The following is an 18,698-nucleotide window of genomic DNA, read 5'->3' as shown; positions in this document are numbered from 1 at the left end:
CGAGATCTTCCGGGAGATCGCTCGGTAGTAAAGGAGATCTCGCGAGAGTTCGTGGTGACAGTGGAGTTGCTGGATCCTGCAGAAAGGTCGCTGCTTCATCCAGAGACCTGACTCTTCTGTGGCCTTTCTTTTATGCTTTAAAGCGATTATGATGCGTTTTGAGGAAATACGTCCTCAGAAAACAACATTCTAATAGAAAACACTTCATGCATTTGATTGTTTCTGACACATTTTAAGAAACAAAAGAAGATTCAACTCCATGGTCCATGCGAAGGATTTTTTTAAACATATTTTTATTGTAACATACCCAAGAATATGTGAAAGTAAAACACCAGGGACATTTTTGAGGAGTATTTCAAGGGTCAGTTTTTAACCTGAGATCTTCTAAATTGACAACATCCAGAAATGAAGACCATTGGATGACATACAATGAATATAACATTTTAGAGATAGAATTAATAGACTATAATAACAGATAATGGAAAAAAAAATCAAGATTAAAGCAGATTAAATTAAACTATATAAACTAATTATGACAGTACAATAATGCCTGCAAGAAAAGAGGGTGAAGAAGAATTTGTCAAACATGAGGAACATGTTGAAAAGAAAATGTTTACAAATCAGCACAGGTGTAATGCTTTCGATCCATGATTTAGAAAAAATAATGCTCATAAATGCTGTACTTTTGACTAGATTTTTTTCATCTCAGCAGTAATGTTAGGGAAAAAATGATGGATGTATTCTTTATAAGTCAAATCACAGTAAAAAAAACAAAGCAATTTTAACAGATCAAACATTATTGTGAAAGTTTTAATTTCTTTGAAGTAACAGCAGTCAAATATAGACTCTTTCATTTGTCCCCTTACGTAACCACTGACTCCCTGGTGTTAATACCAAAGCTTTGTGGGAACCACATCATCTGTTACAGAGTATCACGTTGTTTGGGACTCTCACTGTTGGTTTTATGTGGTTGTAAAGCTATGAAGTGTATCAGAGACAATCCACACACCTCAACATTTCTAAAAACTAAATATATGAATTACTAATGATATTGCATCAATACATATATGGGAGACCTCATTTAACCCACTCCCCATTATCCAGATTACAACATAAAAACAATGTTTGATGTAACCGACCATTAAATTACAGCACCTTGTGGTAAACACAAATGGATGGACTGAGTGATCTTTTTTTGTCACAGCCAAAAATACAAATTTAAGAAGTATCACACCTTCTAAGTTAAACATAAATTACAAGCCTAAAAGTACTAAGATGTCATGTTTTCTGAGCCTGAAGTCCTGTTATGTAAAGTTGCTGTTGTTGTACAGTATGTGTGAAGTTTCTTAGTTTCTCAGGAAATGAAAAAAATGGTTTTCAGCACTGAATAACACTTGTGCCCTACTACTATCCACAGATGGCCAACAAAGTATCTGATGTAAGACAACAAGTTCATGAATAATGATCATAAAATGATTAAATATTGCATGAATCAAATGATAGAAAGCAGTATGTGCTGTTTATTGTATGACTGATCAGAACACTGGGACATGTCTTTACTAGCTATTGACAAAAATAATGATCTATTTCTGTTCATTTGGGTGAGGAAGTAAGGGCACAAGGATGACTCATTTGTTTCTATTGTGGTGATGATGTTTGCAGATGCCATCTTTGATCATATGCCTCTTTTTAACGAAAAAAAAAAAGAACACACATTTTTTTGCAGTGAAATGTGGCACAGAAGCTGTCTTAGTCATGCATGAATAAGCAACATAGTGATATAGTCCAAATGGTACAACCTGGCATGCAGTGTGGGCTGAAACCCAATATGTGTCTCATTAGATGTTCATTTAGTGAGCACTAATGAGTATTAAGAAGCTTAAAGTGAAGCATGACATATTCCCTTTTGTTCAACACATTATAGAAAGCCTGTCTTCCGTGCCAAGTGATAGTTCAAGAATATTCCGACAAATGTGTTTAGTTTTATTTACTGTGCGATGATTTCTGATTTTGACGAAGAAGACACACTGACAAGGTGAATATCACACTCACAATAGCAAGCATTTATACAACATAAGCAAATGACTAGAGGAATAACTCTGGCCTGAATGGATTTTTTGAGTGACTTTTTGTTCAAAGTGATTAACACTCACACACAGAAGACTTTGGTTCATTTCCAAACTGAGACAGTGGTTTATTGTTTTCCATGTTATCTAATGTATGCAGTAGTTTTCTCTGACTTCCTCCAATCAAAATCATGCATGAGAGATGAATTAGTAACTTAATATTGACCATAGGTGTGAGTGTTTGAATGGGTACATATTGATCCCAGGCGCCACATGGTGGAGCAGTGGTTTGCACTCTCGGTCATCGGGTCAAATGCTGACAAGGTGAAGTTTGACTGTTCTTCCCGTATGTGCATATTTCCTCTGGGTCATCTGTTCTTCTTCAGTGGTCTAAAAACATGCATGTCAGGTTAGTTGGTGACCCTAAATTGTCCATAGGTGAAAATATGAGTGTGGGTGTGTGGTTGACTGTTTCTCTGTGTTGGACCTGAATAGTCTGGCAACCTGTCCAGGGTGGACACCTGGGGCTTCAGCACTCTGTGACCCTCCGATGGATGGATGGATGGATATATCCCTCTCAGGTTTTTTTTGTCCACCAAATACTTTGCCTAGTATCGCCTCTACAGATCCTGGATAACAAATATTAAAACTACCATAACTGCATAGTTTTTGGGGGGGGACTTGTAGTTTTCCTGACAATTTGTATACAAACATGTCATTTTAGTGAAATTTTGGATCTACTTCACTACTTTTTGACTCATGTACCCACAAAAGAAACTCAAACCTGTTAATCAGCAGTTTTAACACCAACAAATTTGTACAAAGACTCTTGCTCTATATCGACAGATGAATGCATTTTAATCTAATCTCATTTGTTGTTTTCCTGAGAAATATGCTACAATCTGAGATATTTATGGATAAAATGAGTAGAATGCCCGCTACTGACAGTATCAAACACAGTAAAGAAATAAAGAGCAGTTGCTGAGATAAGTCCTTTTACTTTTACTTGTGCATTTCTGAACAGTGCAGAAACACAGAACCTGCGTTATTAATGATAATAATTTGTTACAAACTGAACCATAGTTTCCTGCTTCCTGAGCAGTGACGGTCCAACAAACACGACGGAGAGAGGGATCTGCTTTCTGCTCAGTGGGGCCCGGGCAGACAGAAAAGGGCAGAAGCAGAAGCAACGTGGCGCTCCTCCTCCTCCTCCTCCTCTTCACCTCCATTCACACCAGCGCCCCCCGGCGGCCGCGCGCGGCACCGCTTCCGCTTCCCACCCACAGCAGCGGCCGCCTGACGGGATGCTGGCGGAATGCGTGAGGCGGGCTCTGCTCTCCGGCCAGACCCAGGTGTTGGGACAACGTCCACGCGCTGCCTACTAGTCCTTATCGTCCCGGCATTGCAACACATCAGCGCTACTGTGCGCTGAGCCATTTTGGAGGCAGAGGTCGACGCCGCAGCTCGGCCCTTTCTCTCTCTCTCTCCCTCTCTCTCTCTTTTCTCTTCCCCTCTCTCCGAGTCCTCCTCTCTCCTCTCCGTGGAGGAAGCCGACGCGGAAGTTGTTGGACGGCAGCTCCTCTCCAGAAGTTGACGATGAAGACCAGCGTCCTGCTGCTCGTGCTCGCAGCCCTCACCTGCGGGCTGGCTCAGGAGGAGGACAATGCGGTGGAGGAGCTGCAGGTGGAGACCCTGGTGAGAGGGACGCACGCGCACGCAAACACGACAATGAAATGAAACGCGCGGGCTGCATAAACCCTAACAGGAGATTCTTGATCTGACCCGAAGGTGAAACCCGAAAGTTGCTCCCTAGTTTCCAGCATGGGAGACACGATGCAGATCCACTACACGGTGAGTCAAACACACACACACACACACGGTTCTGTGTGTCGGTGTGTGTTTTAACAGATGTGTGTGCACACCGTGCCAGCTGATGACGAGCGCTCTCGTTGTCTATGTGGCACCGTCTGAATGAAGCATGTGCAGCCCGGTGTGTGTGTGTGTGTGTGTGTGTGTGTGTGTGTGTGTGTGTGAGAGAGAGAGAGAGAGAGAGAGAGAGAGATTGATCTTTCTGATCCAAAGATTTTGGATGAGTGAATGTCAGATTGGTCGAAGTGTGATCAGGATCCACTTTTCCTCAGGGCGGTGCAACACGTCAGCAGTAACAGTCCAGTGTGTCTGTCAGTGGAGGAGAACCGTTCAAACACTTCATCTCACAACACATGTTCATCTAAAGTCACAACTGAGAGATGGATCATTTGAATTTAAGCCGTGAACCACTGCACGTGGAGAGTAAAGTCAGATTGTTCACCTCCACATGTCTGGGCAGCAGTGCTCACAGCTGGACCCAGGCTCTGCCTCTACTGGACCTCAGAGTAGCAGATCGATTCATGTGTTATAGCACATGTGTTTTAGATTTATGATCATCCATCCATTTATGTTCTGTGGTGTTTTATTCAGTTCAGGGTCAAGGGGCAGAATGTCAGAACAACCAAATGAGATTTAAATGAGTTTTGAAGGTGTGGGAGCCTGACTCACTCACCTGGGAGGCACTCCCCATACTTTGAAACCACTCCTTTAGTAGAAGTAGTTGTGTTGTTAATTTACAAACTGCAGGTAATGCCTTAAAGACGGGATGAAGAGAAGAAACAGTTGTAGTAAGAGCTTATTTACAAGCTCATTAGAATCTGTGCTTTGTCACGGTAACAATTTATACACGTGGTCCATAAGGAACAGATGCACAAACTTGAAACACAGGCTTTTTGCTTTTACAATGAGCATGAAAGTAACTGTGTCAAACTTTATGGTGCTATAAATGAACTAGACGTTTTCATTCTTTTAATATGATTTAAATGTTGTCCTCATTTTGGATAAATTCCCTTCGTAAATGCATTTTCAAGGTTAAACGTTTTACTTCTGCGGTTATAAAAATGGATAAAGACACATTTTCATTTTGTTTTTTAAAGCGAAAGTAAAGCTCCTCTTCGCACGGTGTGCACCGTGACTACAGATGACTGCAAATGACCTCAGTAAATCAATCAAACTGTGAAACATATCAGTGTTTACTTCTTGTCATCATCTCTTATCCCTTGTTGGATGTTTTCCAGGGGAAGCTGATGGACGGCAAGGTGATCGACTCATCTCTGTCACGGGATCCTCTTGTTGTGGAGTTGGGGAAGAGGACAGTCATTGCTGGTAATTTAACCACCGTTACTGAGTGTGTGCAGGCGGTGTTGCTCCGCCAGTGACATCCTGATTTGCTTATATTTGATAAGCAGGCTGTAGTGCAGATGGGACGGCGCTGATTGACTTGGTCTCTGTGGTTTTCTTATCAGGTCTGGAGCAAAGCTTGATTGGTGTGTGTGCGGGGTAAGTGATACGCAAAGACTCCTCTGTGAAGAGGCAGCTTCGATATTGTCACCTGATGAGATTATATATCGATATATATTGTCTTTTTTTACACAGGCAGAAAATTAAAGCCACTATTCCTGCTCATCTTGCATATGGGAAAAAAGGTTATCCTCCCACAATCCCAGGTACGTAAAACACGAAAACAAATTGGGATGCACTGTGTACGCTTGGAACCTTTTATTCTGAGTTTTCCCCCTAATTGTAAACGTGATCTGCGTCTGTCGCAGGTGATGCTGCCCTCGAGTTCGAGGTGGAGGTGATTTCTCTAACGCAGCAGACTCAGTGGCAGAAGATGGTCAACGATGTGTTCCCACTCCTGTGTCTGGCCCTCGTCCCCACCCTGCTTGGCCTGGTGGGACTTTACCTCTACAAAAAGGCCAACGCTCAGAAACCCAACAAAAAGAAGGCAAAGGATAAGAAGAGCAAGAAGAAATAAGGACAAGACACAGAACTATTTAAATAAATTTTTAAAAAATTAAGTGTTCTCTTTTTATTATTATTATCATCACAGGCTTTTAGAGGTGTGTTCTTACTTTTGTTTGGTCCATTGAATGTTGTTACTCTCAAAGTAATATAGTCTGAAAGCAGTTTTCTTGGGGTTAAGAGCTGGTCATGTGCAAAATACGTAGTTTAAAATTAGTGGGACTGATTTTCAGGATGCAATTTTAGTTAAACTAGACGAAAACTGAAAATGTAAGTCAATGCAGAAACATTGTGATATAATCTGAAGCCCAAAGTGTGATTTTTACATAGAAATCCATATAGTGTGAGCATCAGGAAGAGAAAATGTGAAAGGAAGAAATTCAGGAAATAAGTTGGTCAAAACAATAATTGAGCATGTTGTGTGTCTAATATTCCAGAAACATAAAGATAAAATCATCTGATGATACAAATTAAAATGACGGTCTCTCTGTGAGGAAAAGCAGAAGATCAAACCAAACAGACTACATTCTGGAGCATTTCCAACTTAGAACTCATCTGTTGAGCACCGTGACTCAAAAGTAATTTTTTAATCTTTTGTGGCTTTATTGAACCTACATAAATCCTTTAGGCCTGTTGCCACAACTGCTGAACCTTGACCTTAAAACTGTACTCAACAATCCATTTCTCTCTTGATTGTCTTATAAATTGTGTTGCTACTTCCTGTTATTAAATCATGTTGAGGGAATTGTTAGTCTTAAACAAGTACATTTAGTGCAAACTTTTAATTTCTGTATCTGACCATGGAACCAAGGGCTCAAACTCACCAAAGTAATGAATTTTCTGTTCAACAATGTGAAAAAGAATCTTAGAGGGAGCCAAAACGTTCTTCCTTTAAAGTAGTTTCAGGGGTTTAAAGCACCTCCAAGTCACAGCTTCCTTGTTTTTGCCAGGGAGCTTATCGATACTTTAAATTGAAAAAGCTAAATATTGTTGTGCTGTGGGTTCTTGGAGTGTTGTGGCCTCTTCCGGCCGTGCGTGGGTTTGACGCAGTGAGCACAACAAGGATCGCCTTTTCCAAACACTTTATCTACTTCGGTAGAAAAACAAGGCAAAAACAGGCTTTTACAACGGCGTCCATGGACTGGGTTGGGTTGTGGTGTCTGGCTCAGGCACAGAACGGCAGATCAGCCCGTCCATGCAGGGAACCATCAGCACCATACAACAACCAACAACAGACTGAACAGTTATGTCACAACACGGATAACATTTAAGTGCGCGCTCACGCGACATGCACTAACAGTAACAAAGATAAACAATAATAAAGGATAACACATTCACAAAAACACAGAAGGGCAAACTTATTAATTATTAATCTGCCTCACAATATGTACATTTATGTACCTGCCCTCGGAGACGCTCTGTATTTTATTGTTTAAAGTGTAAGACTTAGTAATAAATAAGTTGAATGCTATTTTTCATATTTGGGGTTGAAATAAGCATTTTTTTTAAACTTCTGTGTGTGTTTTGCATATATACCTTACCTGTACTTTAAACATTAGAGAAAAAGAATCAGTGCTTTAAATGTAGATCCAGCCATACGTGTTGCAGGTGGTGTAGTGTAGTGTACTGATTCACTCTGGTATGTGACTTGAGGAATCAGTGGAGAACGGTACAATCCTGCATTCTTTAAGACTTAATTAGACAGATAAAACGTCTGTTTTCCGTACATCCCTCGTTCACATTACTCGATAATCAACTATTAACTTTTTAAAGCGTCAATGAGCTTCCAACAAGGACACTAATACGCGAAGGTAGGCATCAGTTAGCTTGGAAACCAGCGTATCTAAAACACTGGCTGGAAAACGTTGGTGTTTGTTTTATTGCACAGCGCTGCCCGCCAAGTGTTCCACCCAACAAGACTATCACAGAGTGAAAACTCCGCATACTCGGGCGACGCTTTAATATATCACGAACGCACCTATATCCCTCCGCGAGTTAAACGGACGTATTCCATTTGTTTCCATTAAAATAGTTGTTTGGTTGTTTTCATTTCGGATTGTGTGACAAACTGTTTGTTTTTTTCAATAACATAAGAGTGGTTAATTTTTGAGTAAACAGAATCTTTTCACTGAAAATGAAATGAGGGCGGAGCAGAGTGCACTACTTCTCGCTGGACTTCCTTTTCCGGTCCTCTTTCCCAGCTTCCCGTGCAACATGGTGAGTGTGTTTCGAGCACGACCGTGTGGCTTAAATAGAATAAACTGTGTTTTGGTCCGTCGTTGGAACACAGATGAGTTTCCCCAGAAGCTATAAACGCTTATAGTAAAGACGTCATGGTTGGAGTTTGTGTTGAATGTCCCTTAGGTGTTCAAATATTTCTTGTGGCCTGTTGCTAGCTGTTAGCGTGCTAGCCGATTTGTGCATGTGTTGCGAGAGCTAGCAAGGAAACCGCCGCCGCTGCTAACGAGAGAACCGAAGCGGAGCCGGCTGTGATTATGTCGCTGTTAAAGTGAGGAGAGAACAGAAAAAGCTCATTCGGTAATTTATGTAGTGATCGCTTATACTACAGCGATGTTACACGATAAATTGTGAAATATTTTCTGTAACATGTCAAGCAGTTGATAAAAGAAGTTGCTCATATCCCGACAGCCAAAATGGAAATTCACGAATTTCAACTGAATTCCGCAAAAAAGAAAAATACCTTTACATTTCTGACGAGAATAAAAATTAAAATGTTTCGACTCAATTCTGCAGTCAAAGAACTGGTAATCTGGTTGCACCTCTAGATATTTTTTGTCATAAATGACGAGCTCGGAGCTCCGGGGATAGTGAATACTCTACTTACATTCAGGATATATTGTTCAGACCTGTTGTTCTGCAAGAAGATGGGTTCTATCTTAAGTTCATACCCTAACAGTATTTGTATTTCAGTTCATCACTGTTGCAATCCGAAAATTGACTGGGTCACATTGAATAGTACTTTATATAATGCAGAGATGCTTTGGAGGAACAATAACCTAAGTGTGTAAGATGTATTAACTGTGGCCTCTCTGTTTCACAGACCAAGAAAAGGAGGAATAACGGTCGTGCTAAGAAGGGCCGTGGGCATGTGCAGCCCATCCGCTGCACCAACTGTGCCCGCTGCGTCCCCAAGGACAAGGCCATCAAGAAGTTTGTCATTAGGAACATCGTGGAGGCAGCAGCCGTGAGAGATATCTCTGAGGCCAGTGTCTTTGACTGTGAGTCAGTTCGCCGAAAGTTCCTGATCATAACCGTTATTGGCACTCTTACCCTGATGGCTCGTACTGACTTGCACCTTTCTCCTCTCCGCAGCGTATGTCCTGCCCAAGCTCTATGTGAAGCTGCACTACTGTGTCAGCTGTGCGATCCACAGTAAGGTGGTGAGGAACCGCTCATGTGAGGCCAGGAAGGACCGTACTCCACCACCCAGGTTCAGGCCCGCTGTGAGTATCCTCCAAAATACTGTTTAACGTTAGTAGGGTCATTATTATGAGGCCATGACTGACATGCAGTGTTAAAAACACAAGCATGGTTTCTAATGGTGAAATGTTCTTCACTCAATTTTCACAAAAGGCTGTTAGTTGGTGCCACACAAAGCACCGAATTTTGGTTTTCATTAGATTGATTATTGAAAAATATGTCTTAGCAGTGGCTTAGCTGCTTCTTTTTGTGAAAGGGAGAAGTATTACCTGTTACATCTCCTTTGCACTTTTTTGTTCTTGTTCAGTTCTAAAATTAAGCGTATCTTTTGTTCTCCAGTATTTCTCCCTATGCCTTCTTCACAATTAACACACACAGCTTAACTAATGGAGATTAAACCCTTGATTAAATGTCAAATGTACTGAACCGATTGTTTTTCCTCCTTTTCCAGGCTGGTGCACCCAGAGCTCCTCCCAAACCCATGTAAAGCAGAATTTGAAGATGCTGTACATCTGCTAAATAAAAAGAAAAATCTTCACACAAAAAAAAAACAATGGTGTTGAAGTGATTGATTGTTGTAGTAGGAAAGACAAAGCAGGACAAGTATTTTATTTGGAATCAATTTTCTTACAGTACAAAACTTACAGTAGTGTAAGATCAAATTATGCAAATGCTAAATTACATATACACAAAAGGCTCTGCAGCTATTTAAAGCAATATAAGTTATTTGGGGGATAAAAGTAAAGAGACAAACCGAAAGGAACAAACAGTGCAAGAAATATGTATTTGAAAGTTAGCACAAAGTTTTGAACGAAAATTTATTTGGTTGTCCTTAAGACTAGAACAGGTGATTGGGAGTTTCTTGAGCAAACGTTAGTACCACAAATGAGGATCAGAAGCACATCACCAGCCAGTGTCGGGCGCACAAACATGGTTTCCTTCTCTATATACTGAAATTCTGACTCAAACATACAGATCCTGCAGCAGAGGCAAATCATGGACAAGAACAGAGCAAGTCTTTTTTGTACAATATTTCACGTTGAGGTCAACAGGAAAGCTGAGGGTTGCGTCAACTTAGACATTTTTCTTCTTTGGCTCCTCATTTTTATTGTCAGTGTCGTGATGGACCACTACAATGCAAACGTTTTCAAAGTGGTTCCAGTCAAGGTTTGTGACTCATGGGTTATTTTGGTATTGTTTATAAGAAGCCTAACTAGTATGGAGCCTTTTATTTGACGTGCATCACCACAGCATTGAGAATTTCCACTGCTCAAAAAGAAAGGAGGGGAAAGAAAAAGCTTCAAAGGCACAACAGCAACATTTACTTCACGCAAATCAAACCAACAGGGAACTCGCTGTGATCCAAATCCCAATATACACAATGAAGCGGAGCTCATTTTTGTCCTGACGGTACTGACCTCAGGATTGTTGTACTTGACAATGAAGTCACAAATATTTTATTAGACTGCAGAGGAAAGTTAATTTTGAAATTCACACACCACCCTCTGTCCCCACCACATAATCTAACAGTCTTCTTACATTAAGGCAAGATCATTTGATTTTATCACAAGATAAAATGAATCACGTATTTGGATCGGCGTCATGAGTGACTCCTCTCTTTAATCTCGAACTGCAACGTGCACCAAAGCCGGCTCTCCTCAACTCATAGCGAGTCCTTCCTCAGATAAAGCGAGGTAAACATTTTTTTTAACTGAAGATATTTTCTAAAACCAAGAGATTTTACCATTTAATTATCTACAAGGCTTAATAACAGCCATCAAAAAACTTTTTCTTTACTCCACAGCTTTTTCCTTATCGATAGCTTCATCTACAAATATACTTCCTTGAGCTAATTTGTCGTTTTAATTTTGTAACTGGGAAAAAGTGCTTAATAGTAGGAAACCATGATTCTTTGGCTCGGCTAGGGACAAAGTATTTGGTGTTATACAGAACCACACACATGCAAACCTAAAAATTGTTTTTCATTTGTCTTCAGAACAAGAATTCTAAGCTTGTGCACATCTACACAGTCCTTTAAAAATATGACGGCTAAACAAACAGGGCTAAGAATTTGTCAACTGCAGGAATATCAAATATTCAATTAGAGTTATAAATGAATAAGTAAACTCAATTTAGTTTTCAAATATCTTATGAATAGTAGCGATTAATTAAGATGAAAAAAAAAATTACAATACCAGTTATGATATGCTGGCAGAGAAAGTAAAAGGCTCGAGTCAGTGCTTTTACAGATTTGTCAAACTTGTCATTGATACTGAAAGTGTTAAAAATGGAAATAAATATCCAGAAACGTGCTGGTAATCGCCATTAAATATTTAACAGTTCATGTTAAAGTTTTTAACAGATAAAAGCACAACTCCTCCTCAATCAATAATATTTATGATAAAAAAAACCTTCCATTTTACTGCAGTATGAGTGATTGAAATATTTACGGTAAATTAAAAAAAAAAAAAATTAAGAAAACCGTCCATTTCTGTTTGATCCTGAACTTGCATGCCAGAGCAGCATGTGTCAAGAGCCATCACATGTTCTCTTTGATTAGTCTGGAGTAATGATTAAATTGTTGTGATCATTAAGACAGAAAAAAAACCACTGAAATTCATCCCATCAGTGATCTTAAGCGTCTCTCACCGATCTGTTCTGCAATATAAATTGGGCACCCCTGTAATTAAAGCGGCCAACAAGGTGAAGAAAGGCACAATCCAATGAAAATGAACCCAAATTATGCTTAAATATGACATAAATAGAATAGTTGGTTAGTTTGAGGATGATTTCAGTAGCTTCAGTAATCTCTACATGTGTGGCAGTGATCTCCTTCCCCCTCCCTCTCCCATTAAGAACGTTTCACCAGTTTTTCTCGTGCATTGAGAGAAATGTGCAGGTCGTTAATGTAATCTATAAAACACTTTAATAGAATCATAGTTTTCTGGCAGGTATCAGTGCAACAAAAGCAGTCATAGAAAAAAAACAAAACAAAAACAAAACGACTCGTACAACAACCCAGCACAGCATTCACACACACACAAACACACACACAAAGGCCTTCATTTAAAACTGGACTTATTCAAAAAAACACGCCTCAGACTCTTGAGCTCCCACACAGACATACACACACAAACACACTCACAGTAAAGCACGAACATCCAGGTCTGTTCATTCCACCCCGTTAGAGACCAAAGTGCATTTTTTTTCTAATTCAACGACAGTCGTCACACAACACAGTCTGCCTGACTTGGACCTGGGTTTTGAGTTTGGTCTGCACTTCTATATAACATTGAGGGGAAAAAAAACAAAACAAACAAAAAAAAAAAGCAATCCTTTGTGCAGACTCACCTTCAAGTTGGACAAACTCTGCCAGACAAGAGGTTTGTAAATATATCATTTAGCCGCAAAAGTTGCTTTTATCACAAGGCATAAAAATCTGTACAGAATCACTCATAGGCAAGCTAAAAATGTCATAATTAGTTTTCTGTTAAAGTGCACACAAGAGAAACGCTTTCATGTTTGGACAGATTTGTCTTATAATTTGTGCATCATGTCAAAAAGTCAATTTTGGAGCAAGGCACGTCCGCGAATGAAAAAGTGCATTGGCTCTTCATCTATTCTACAACACATTTAAAAGGAAATGCATTTTTTTTCCAAAAGTGCATCGAAAGTAAAAAGGACCACTGTTATAATGTTAGAAATGTGTATTTCAGGGTTTCCGTGCTGACCGTGCCAGTGCCTGTTTGAAATAGTATCAGTTTCATGACATCATTGACCACTTCAACGCCTGTGCAGACCAAACCCAGCCAGGTCCGTGTGTCAGGTCAAAAACAAAAAGAGCTTTAGGTGAAGCGGTTCGTCAGTCCCGTCAGTCAAGCATGTGCTCTCCGCGGACGATGTGTGAGGAAAATTCGTAGCGGTCCTGGCTGCGGTGGCCACAAATGTTGCACTCGAAAGGCTGGCGGAATCCATGGCAGCCCATGTGGATGGTAAACATGACGTGATCTAAGAAGAGCACGCGGCAGTGCTCGCACCGGAAAGATCGCACGGCCCGTCCCTCGCCGTCGACGACTCGGAACGCCTCCCTTGAGGTAGAGGAGGGTGCTGTGGGCGAGCTGGGCGTTGGGGCCAGGGCGGGAGGCGGGAGGGCGGAGTGGCCTCTGTCATCTCTTTCCATCTCTCTGTCTTTGGCGTGGCTGGGGCTGTGTCTGTCCCGGCTCCTGTGGTGCATGATGGGAGGCGGCGCCGGGTTGTGATTGTTGGAGTGGAGGAGGTGGTGGCCGTTGTTACTGTGCAGGGTCAGAGTTAGAGCAGTGCTGTTGCATGGCTCATCTGCCATGCTTTCCGTGTCCGTAGAATCCTGGCAGCCGTTGCTGGGCGATGGCGCGTGACTTCGACCGGCGGGAAGGTCCTCGTGACCCTCTGCGGCCTCCCTCCCCCCAACACCCACGACCCCAGGTCCGCCTCCTGTCCCTGTGCAGTCCAACCTCGGGCCCAGAGCATTAGGAGCATGAGCGGAGCCGTGGATTGGCCTGAGTTCTGACAGACATGAGGGATGAGCGGTAGGAAGGTGTATGGGCCTCAGTGTGTCTGACACCCCGCCTCCACCATTACCTGCCACACCTGCGTATTCTCCACCCAGACCGGGGAAGTGAGGGGCGTCGAGGTCCCCTGTGTGCATGTCGCCATCTTTCTCAGGACCAGCAGCGAGCTCGTAAGATGCATCTGCAAGATTGAGGCGCATGTGCTTCTGCCCTGCAACACAGAACAAGACGCAATCCTACAATATTGTACAAAGGAAATTAATGGCAAAGTTTAATCCAGAAATGTTACAGCCTGTCAACTTTTTTTTTTTGAGATTACAATTTATTATTAAAACCTAAAACCTGGTAGTCAATTCTTTAAAAAAACAAATCCTCTGAAGGCACGTGATATCTTGTTTTAGGCAATGAATCCTGCTTAATGAGTTTCTTCAAACCATCCACACTGAGACCAAATGCTCACCTACAAATTTTTGGGGTGTGGATCTCTTGCGTTTGGTGATGTTGTTGGAGAGCCGATCGATAAATGTCATCTTGTCTGAGGAGGGCTGCTGTAGAGAGTCTGGTATAAACTCTAGCTCTCTCATCTCCTCTCCTGCAGAGTACAAACAAACTGTTATTTTGGGGTTTATTGGATTTACCCAGACAGAACTTCTGTCCTATGCTCAGATTACTTCAGGATCTAAACCATCTTTTGTACATACCAGATATTATGACTGGGAGGTTCTATTGTCTGCTTTCTGCCAAATTCTATTTGGCGGTTGATGGAAATGTAACACCGTGAAGCTGTTGTGTGAATAAGTGTCTGCTTCTAACATGTCTTTGGATGAACGTCAGATAGCACATACCTGAACTGTGTGCACCGGTTGGTTGCTGTGACTCCAGACTCTGCAGGTAACTATGGCAGCGCTCACGGTGCTCCTCCAGGGTGCTCTGCTGTTTGTAACTACGGCCACAATAACTGCATTTATAGGGCTTCCCAACAGTTGGAGATGACACTGGAAACACAGTGGAAAATCATTATTAGTCATGATCATTAGCTGTAGATGCTGCAATTCATATTACCAAAAGCAAGCACCAATGTTGGCTTCACCACAACACACGATTCTCATACTGTCTTTCATGATGTTTCCACATGTCATGTACTGTCTTCTGTTTTGGTGTGAAGCTGAATCTTGAGCCCAGCAGAGGGAATCAATCCTGCCTCTCTAACCTCCCGGCCACCAGTTCCATTTTAATGTTAATTGTGTGTGATATTTGTGATAAAATTAAAACCGACTCATCACACTTGACCCGGTCCTACCTGCATGAGTGCGAAGATGGCCGGTGAGAGCATCTCGTCTTCGACAGGCATAGCTGCAGAATGGACATTTAAAGGGCTTCTCTCCTGAGTGCAGCTTGATATGTCGGAGCAAGTTGCCTTTTTGTGTGAAGGAGGCACCACACTGATTACACTGAAATGGTCGCTCACCTGTGGATAGATCAAACCTGTCAACTTAGCTTCTATGTCAGTCTAACACATCTTCAAATTTGATCAAGTTGAAGTACATTAAGGCATTGCGAATCTTCAATAAAGGTTTATAACATACAGCAATGGCCTCCTACTTCAAAATGTTCTCCTCACATATTACAACTGAAACAAAGCATCCATCCAATACACATTGGTATTCATCAAATGCATCCATAAAATGCTCGCCTATGCTTCAGTTATGTATCAAAATCTAAAATAGTTTTACATATAACCTACCTTCACAAATAAAACGCAACTCTACCTTTTCATATGGAACACTTTACTTCACTGAACAGAGTAGTCACCTGTATGGCTGCGTTTGTGCACCATGAGGACGTTCGGCCCAATGCAGATCATTCCACAGATGTCACACTTGAGTTTTCCATTTGGTAGTCTGGTGGCTCCAGCTGGCATCGCATCAGGGTTGCTGAGCTCCCTGTAGCCTCCAACAGCCTCGGATCCCGGATCTCCAGCCCCTTCCTCTACCCGCTCCCCTCTTTCATCTTCAGTGCTGCGACCTGGGTCCTCATCACTGTACAGCTCAATTTTAATGGAGTTGGCTACAGGGGTATAAAAACACCATTGAAGAAGGACATAAGTAAAATAATCAAGTATAATCTGGTAACTAGTGTCACTAGATAACAGAGCCAAAGTAAAGATACATATAACTGCCTATCTAAATAGGCCTCCAGACACTTGTAATTATTGCAGGAAGAAGTGCAGGCGAAACAGCAAAATACTCAAGTATTTAACATCGTACTTTCAAACTAACACACATCTTTATATTACACGTAGAAATCAAACATATTTCTCACTGACCACTAAGAGAGCGCCTAGGAGAGTTCTCTTTGCTGTTTGGGGTGCTCACTGTTGGCCCGCCAAGGGCTCCAGAGAAGTCTCTTTCCATTGAAGAATCTCCACTTGCTGCACTCAAAAAGAAAACAAAAAAGATCTTTCTTTTAAAAACCAGCAAACCTTGAAAGATCAATAGGATTCTGTGGGCCAATGTACAGCGCTACCTGATATGTAAGACCTTCCATTGCAGTCATCACCATCCATACTCGTACAAGGTGAGCACTGAAAAGACATTAGTAACATAGATTGCATGTTATCTTTTCAATACAGTAACTCACTGGTACGTAACATTTACAGCTTTCACAATTCTAACATTAAGCTCAGACCAACTCTTTTTTTTATCACACATTGAAAAGAAACATTTGAGGTATGTCAAGTTAAAGGTTAACTTCATATCACAAAAACAAAACATATTGTAAAGAAATAGTCAAACAGTCTGGCTGAAGTTTATCTTAGGTAACTATACGTTACAAATACTTAGATGTTATATTTGGCTTGTTAACACTGTGCACGTAATGTCATACGATTTGGACTAAAGCAATAATGATCAACTACACAGTGCAACATCTGTGCTGAAAATGATCTGAAAAGGGAAATTTACAAGTACCAGAAAAGAAGTGGTTAGCAGCTAACTTAGCACTCCAACTTGACCAGCCACAGAAACATCCATCGAGTCTGTCCATATCTGCACTGCTGGAGTGGCATTAAATCAGTTTAATCCAACGTTAGGTCTTGTGAAACATAATTAGTCTTGGATGAAGAGAAGGGCAGTGTTGCTACGGCTGATATAACGGTATCGTTTGGATAACCCAAGTTTACGGCCTTGGTGGCTAACATTAGCCTTCTCCATCTAATGGTCGTTGGTCAAGTTAGCTGAACTCAACACTGCAGCCTTTCAACACTTATCATCGATAGCCTAATCTGGAAAGTAAGAGGCAAAGTCACAACTCGGTAATGTGTGTCATGACGCTTGGTTTGTGTATGAATTTATGAACTGTCGCTAAATTGCATTTTAAAATGTCATCACCGTCGTCTTCAGGATTAGCATCACAAACAATCGTTGGCCTAACTATCGTAGCTGGCTCGCGCTTCAGCCAATGTTTCCTGAACGGTTGCTATGGCAGCCACCGCCACCCAAAATGCTATTACTAGCCAGCTAGCAGTTAGTATGCTAGCCTTCGGTATGCGACGCCTTACAGCTTACTTGAAAAAAAAGAAAACAGCAAGACGGAGACAGACAACATTAAGTCCTCTTAAAAGGGACCGGTTCCCCGGTACTCACAGAATTACCTGTCCCTGTCAGGGCCGTTTCAGTGGGGTTATTCTGTATTCTCATCTGCCTGTTTATGACGGCCACATCCCCGGCAGGGTTTACCCCTGTTCCCAATCACTTCCGGGTTACCACCAAAACCTCAGTCTCTTTAAAATGTTGGCAAAGTGAAGAGAACAGAAACAATCAACGTACAGAAACAAGGAGGATGAATATGTATGTCTAAGATAGCAATTAAATAATATGTTTCAATACAAAGTAAGAAAAAAGATGGAAAACAGCTTGAACAAGTATAACCACATTATGCAGTAAATTAATGTTGTGGCTGTATTTACAGTATTGTCTGCAGTTTTCTTTGAATATTTTCAGTGTTTCAAGTGTTTGTTTTGATCATGCCTCTTTGTGTTGCAAACCATTGTTTCATGCTGTGTCCCCTGTTGAGTCACTGATGTTTTTGAAAGCAAATTCAAGGCTTACCTTTGTAGCCTAGCTTTTGTTAATGTCAAAAATGTTTATTTGAAATCATTGATTTCTGTGCAGTCAGACCAGTAACATAGTTTACAATAAATAGTCTATTTTACGGTCCTGTGTTACTTCATTAAAAAGTAGAGATAGTTTTTCTTCAGCATTTCACAGTTGCAAATACATCACACATTTTAGTGGAAATATGAGTCAATCACGTTGTGATCTGATTTTCTTATATTGAAGGTGCTGCATTTACATCAAATCTACATAATATTTGATTCACTGATAAACTTACTTATTGATTTTTACCGATTTTTTTTTCTTAATATTGTTTGGTATGTTCCATGTTATTTTTTTCAACCTCAAACCATTGTCTGGAATTGTCATTTTGTAAAGCCATTTGTGATGTTGTGCAGGCTATTGAAAAACTGTCGACAACCTGAATGAAGTTACTTGTTACTCCTTTCAACATATGGGTAGTTACTTTACCAGTTACTGAAAGCATCAAGTAAATAACATGGGATATGTTTAGATCAGATACCCCGTAGAAATATTTTACTGACACCATGGGAATTCTTGATTCTGTCCAGCTCTGAAAATCTAAGTAATATGTACACCACAAAGTAATAGTAACAGTATCTAGTCAGGTGTCATTACGATCTGGATGTTACTGGTTCTTTAAAGAAATGGATTCATAAGCAAATGGCAACAAG

The 18,698-nt window shown here is 41.0% G+C and overlaps 3 protein-coding genes across 6 annotated transcripts; 2 read left to right on the top strand and 1 right to left on the bottom strand.

The window, feature by feature from the left end:
- The first annotated feature begins 3,336 nt into the window (after positions 1-3,336).
- Positions 3,337-5,946, top strand: fkbp11 (FKBP prolyl isomerase 11). Its single transcript, XM_030091852.1, has 6 exons — positions 3,337-3,761; positions 3,855-3,917; positions 5,174-5,261; positions 5,402-5,435; positions 5,532-5,602; positions 5,705-5,946. Exons 1-6 carry the CDS (start codon positions 3,663-3,665, stop codon positions 5,911-5,913), a joined length of 564 nt encoding a protein of 187 aa, XP_029947712.1. The 5' UTR covers positions 3,337-3,662; the 3' UTR covers positions 5,914-5,946.
- A 2,093-nt stretch (positions 5,947-8,039) lies between these two features.
- On the top strand, positions 8,040-9,883 carry LOC115388198 (40S ribosomal protein S26). Its single transcript, XM_030091169.1, has 4 exons — positions 8,040-8,117; positions 8,962-9,139; positions 9,234-9,364; positions 9,793-9,883. The coding sequence occupies exons 1-4, from the start codon at positions 8,040-8,042 to the stop codon at positions 9,826-9,828; spliced, it is 423 nt and encodes a 140-aa protein (XP_029947029.1). The 3' UTR covers positions 9,829-9,883.
- A 2,668-nt stretch (positions 9,884-12,551) lies between these two features.
- On the bottom strand, positions 12,552-17,679 carry LOC115388195 (zinc finger protein Eos). 4 transcript variants are annotated; one of them, XM_030091165.1, is made up of 9 exons: positions 17,533-17,622; positions 16,415-16,472; positions 16,215-16,319; positions 15,701-15,955; positions 15,189-15,356; positions 14,734-14,883; positions 14,349-14,480; positions 13,959-14,099; positions 12,552-13,883 (listed from the first exon to the last, which is right to left on the bottom strand). In XM_030091165.1, exons 1-9 carry the CDS (start codon positions 17,584-17,586, stop codon positions 13,213-13,215), a joined length of 1,734 nt encoding a protein of 577 aa, XP_029947025.1. In that variant the 5' UTR covers positions 17,587-17,622; the 3' UTR covers positions 12,552-13,212. The 4 variants fall into 4 exon arrangements, with proteins under 4 accessions (XP_029947025.1, XP_029947024.1, XP_029947022.1 ...); XM_030091164.1 differs by having other exon boundaries at positions 12,552-14,099; positions 17,541-17,679; XM_030091162.1 differs by having other exon boundaries at positions 12,552-14,099.
- Positions 17,680-18,698: the final 1,019 nt, after the last annotated feature.

Source organism: Salarias fasciatus, chromosome 5, assembly GCF_902148845.1.
Source record: "Salarias fasciatus chromosome 5, fSalaFa1.1, whole genome shotgun sequence".
Classification (NCBI taxonomy): Eukaryota; Metazoa; Chordata; class Actinopteri; order Blenniiformes; family Blenniidae; genus Salarias; species Salarias fasciatus.
The sequence above is the reverse complement of the archived record's forward strand: the minus strand, read 5'-3'. Positions and strand labels throughout refer to the sequence as shown.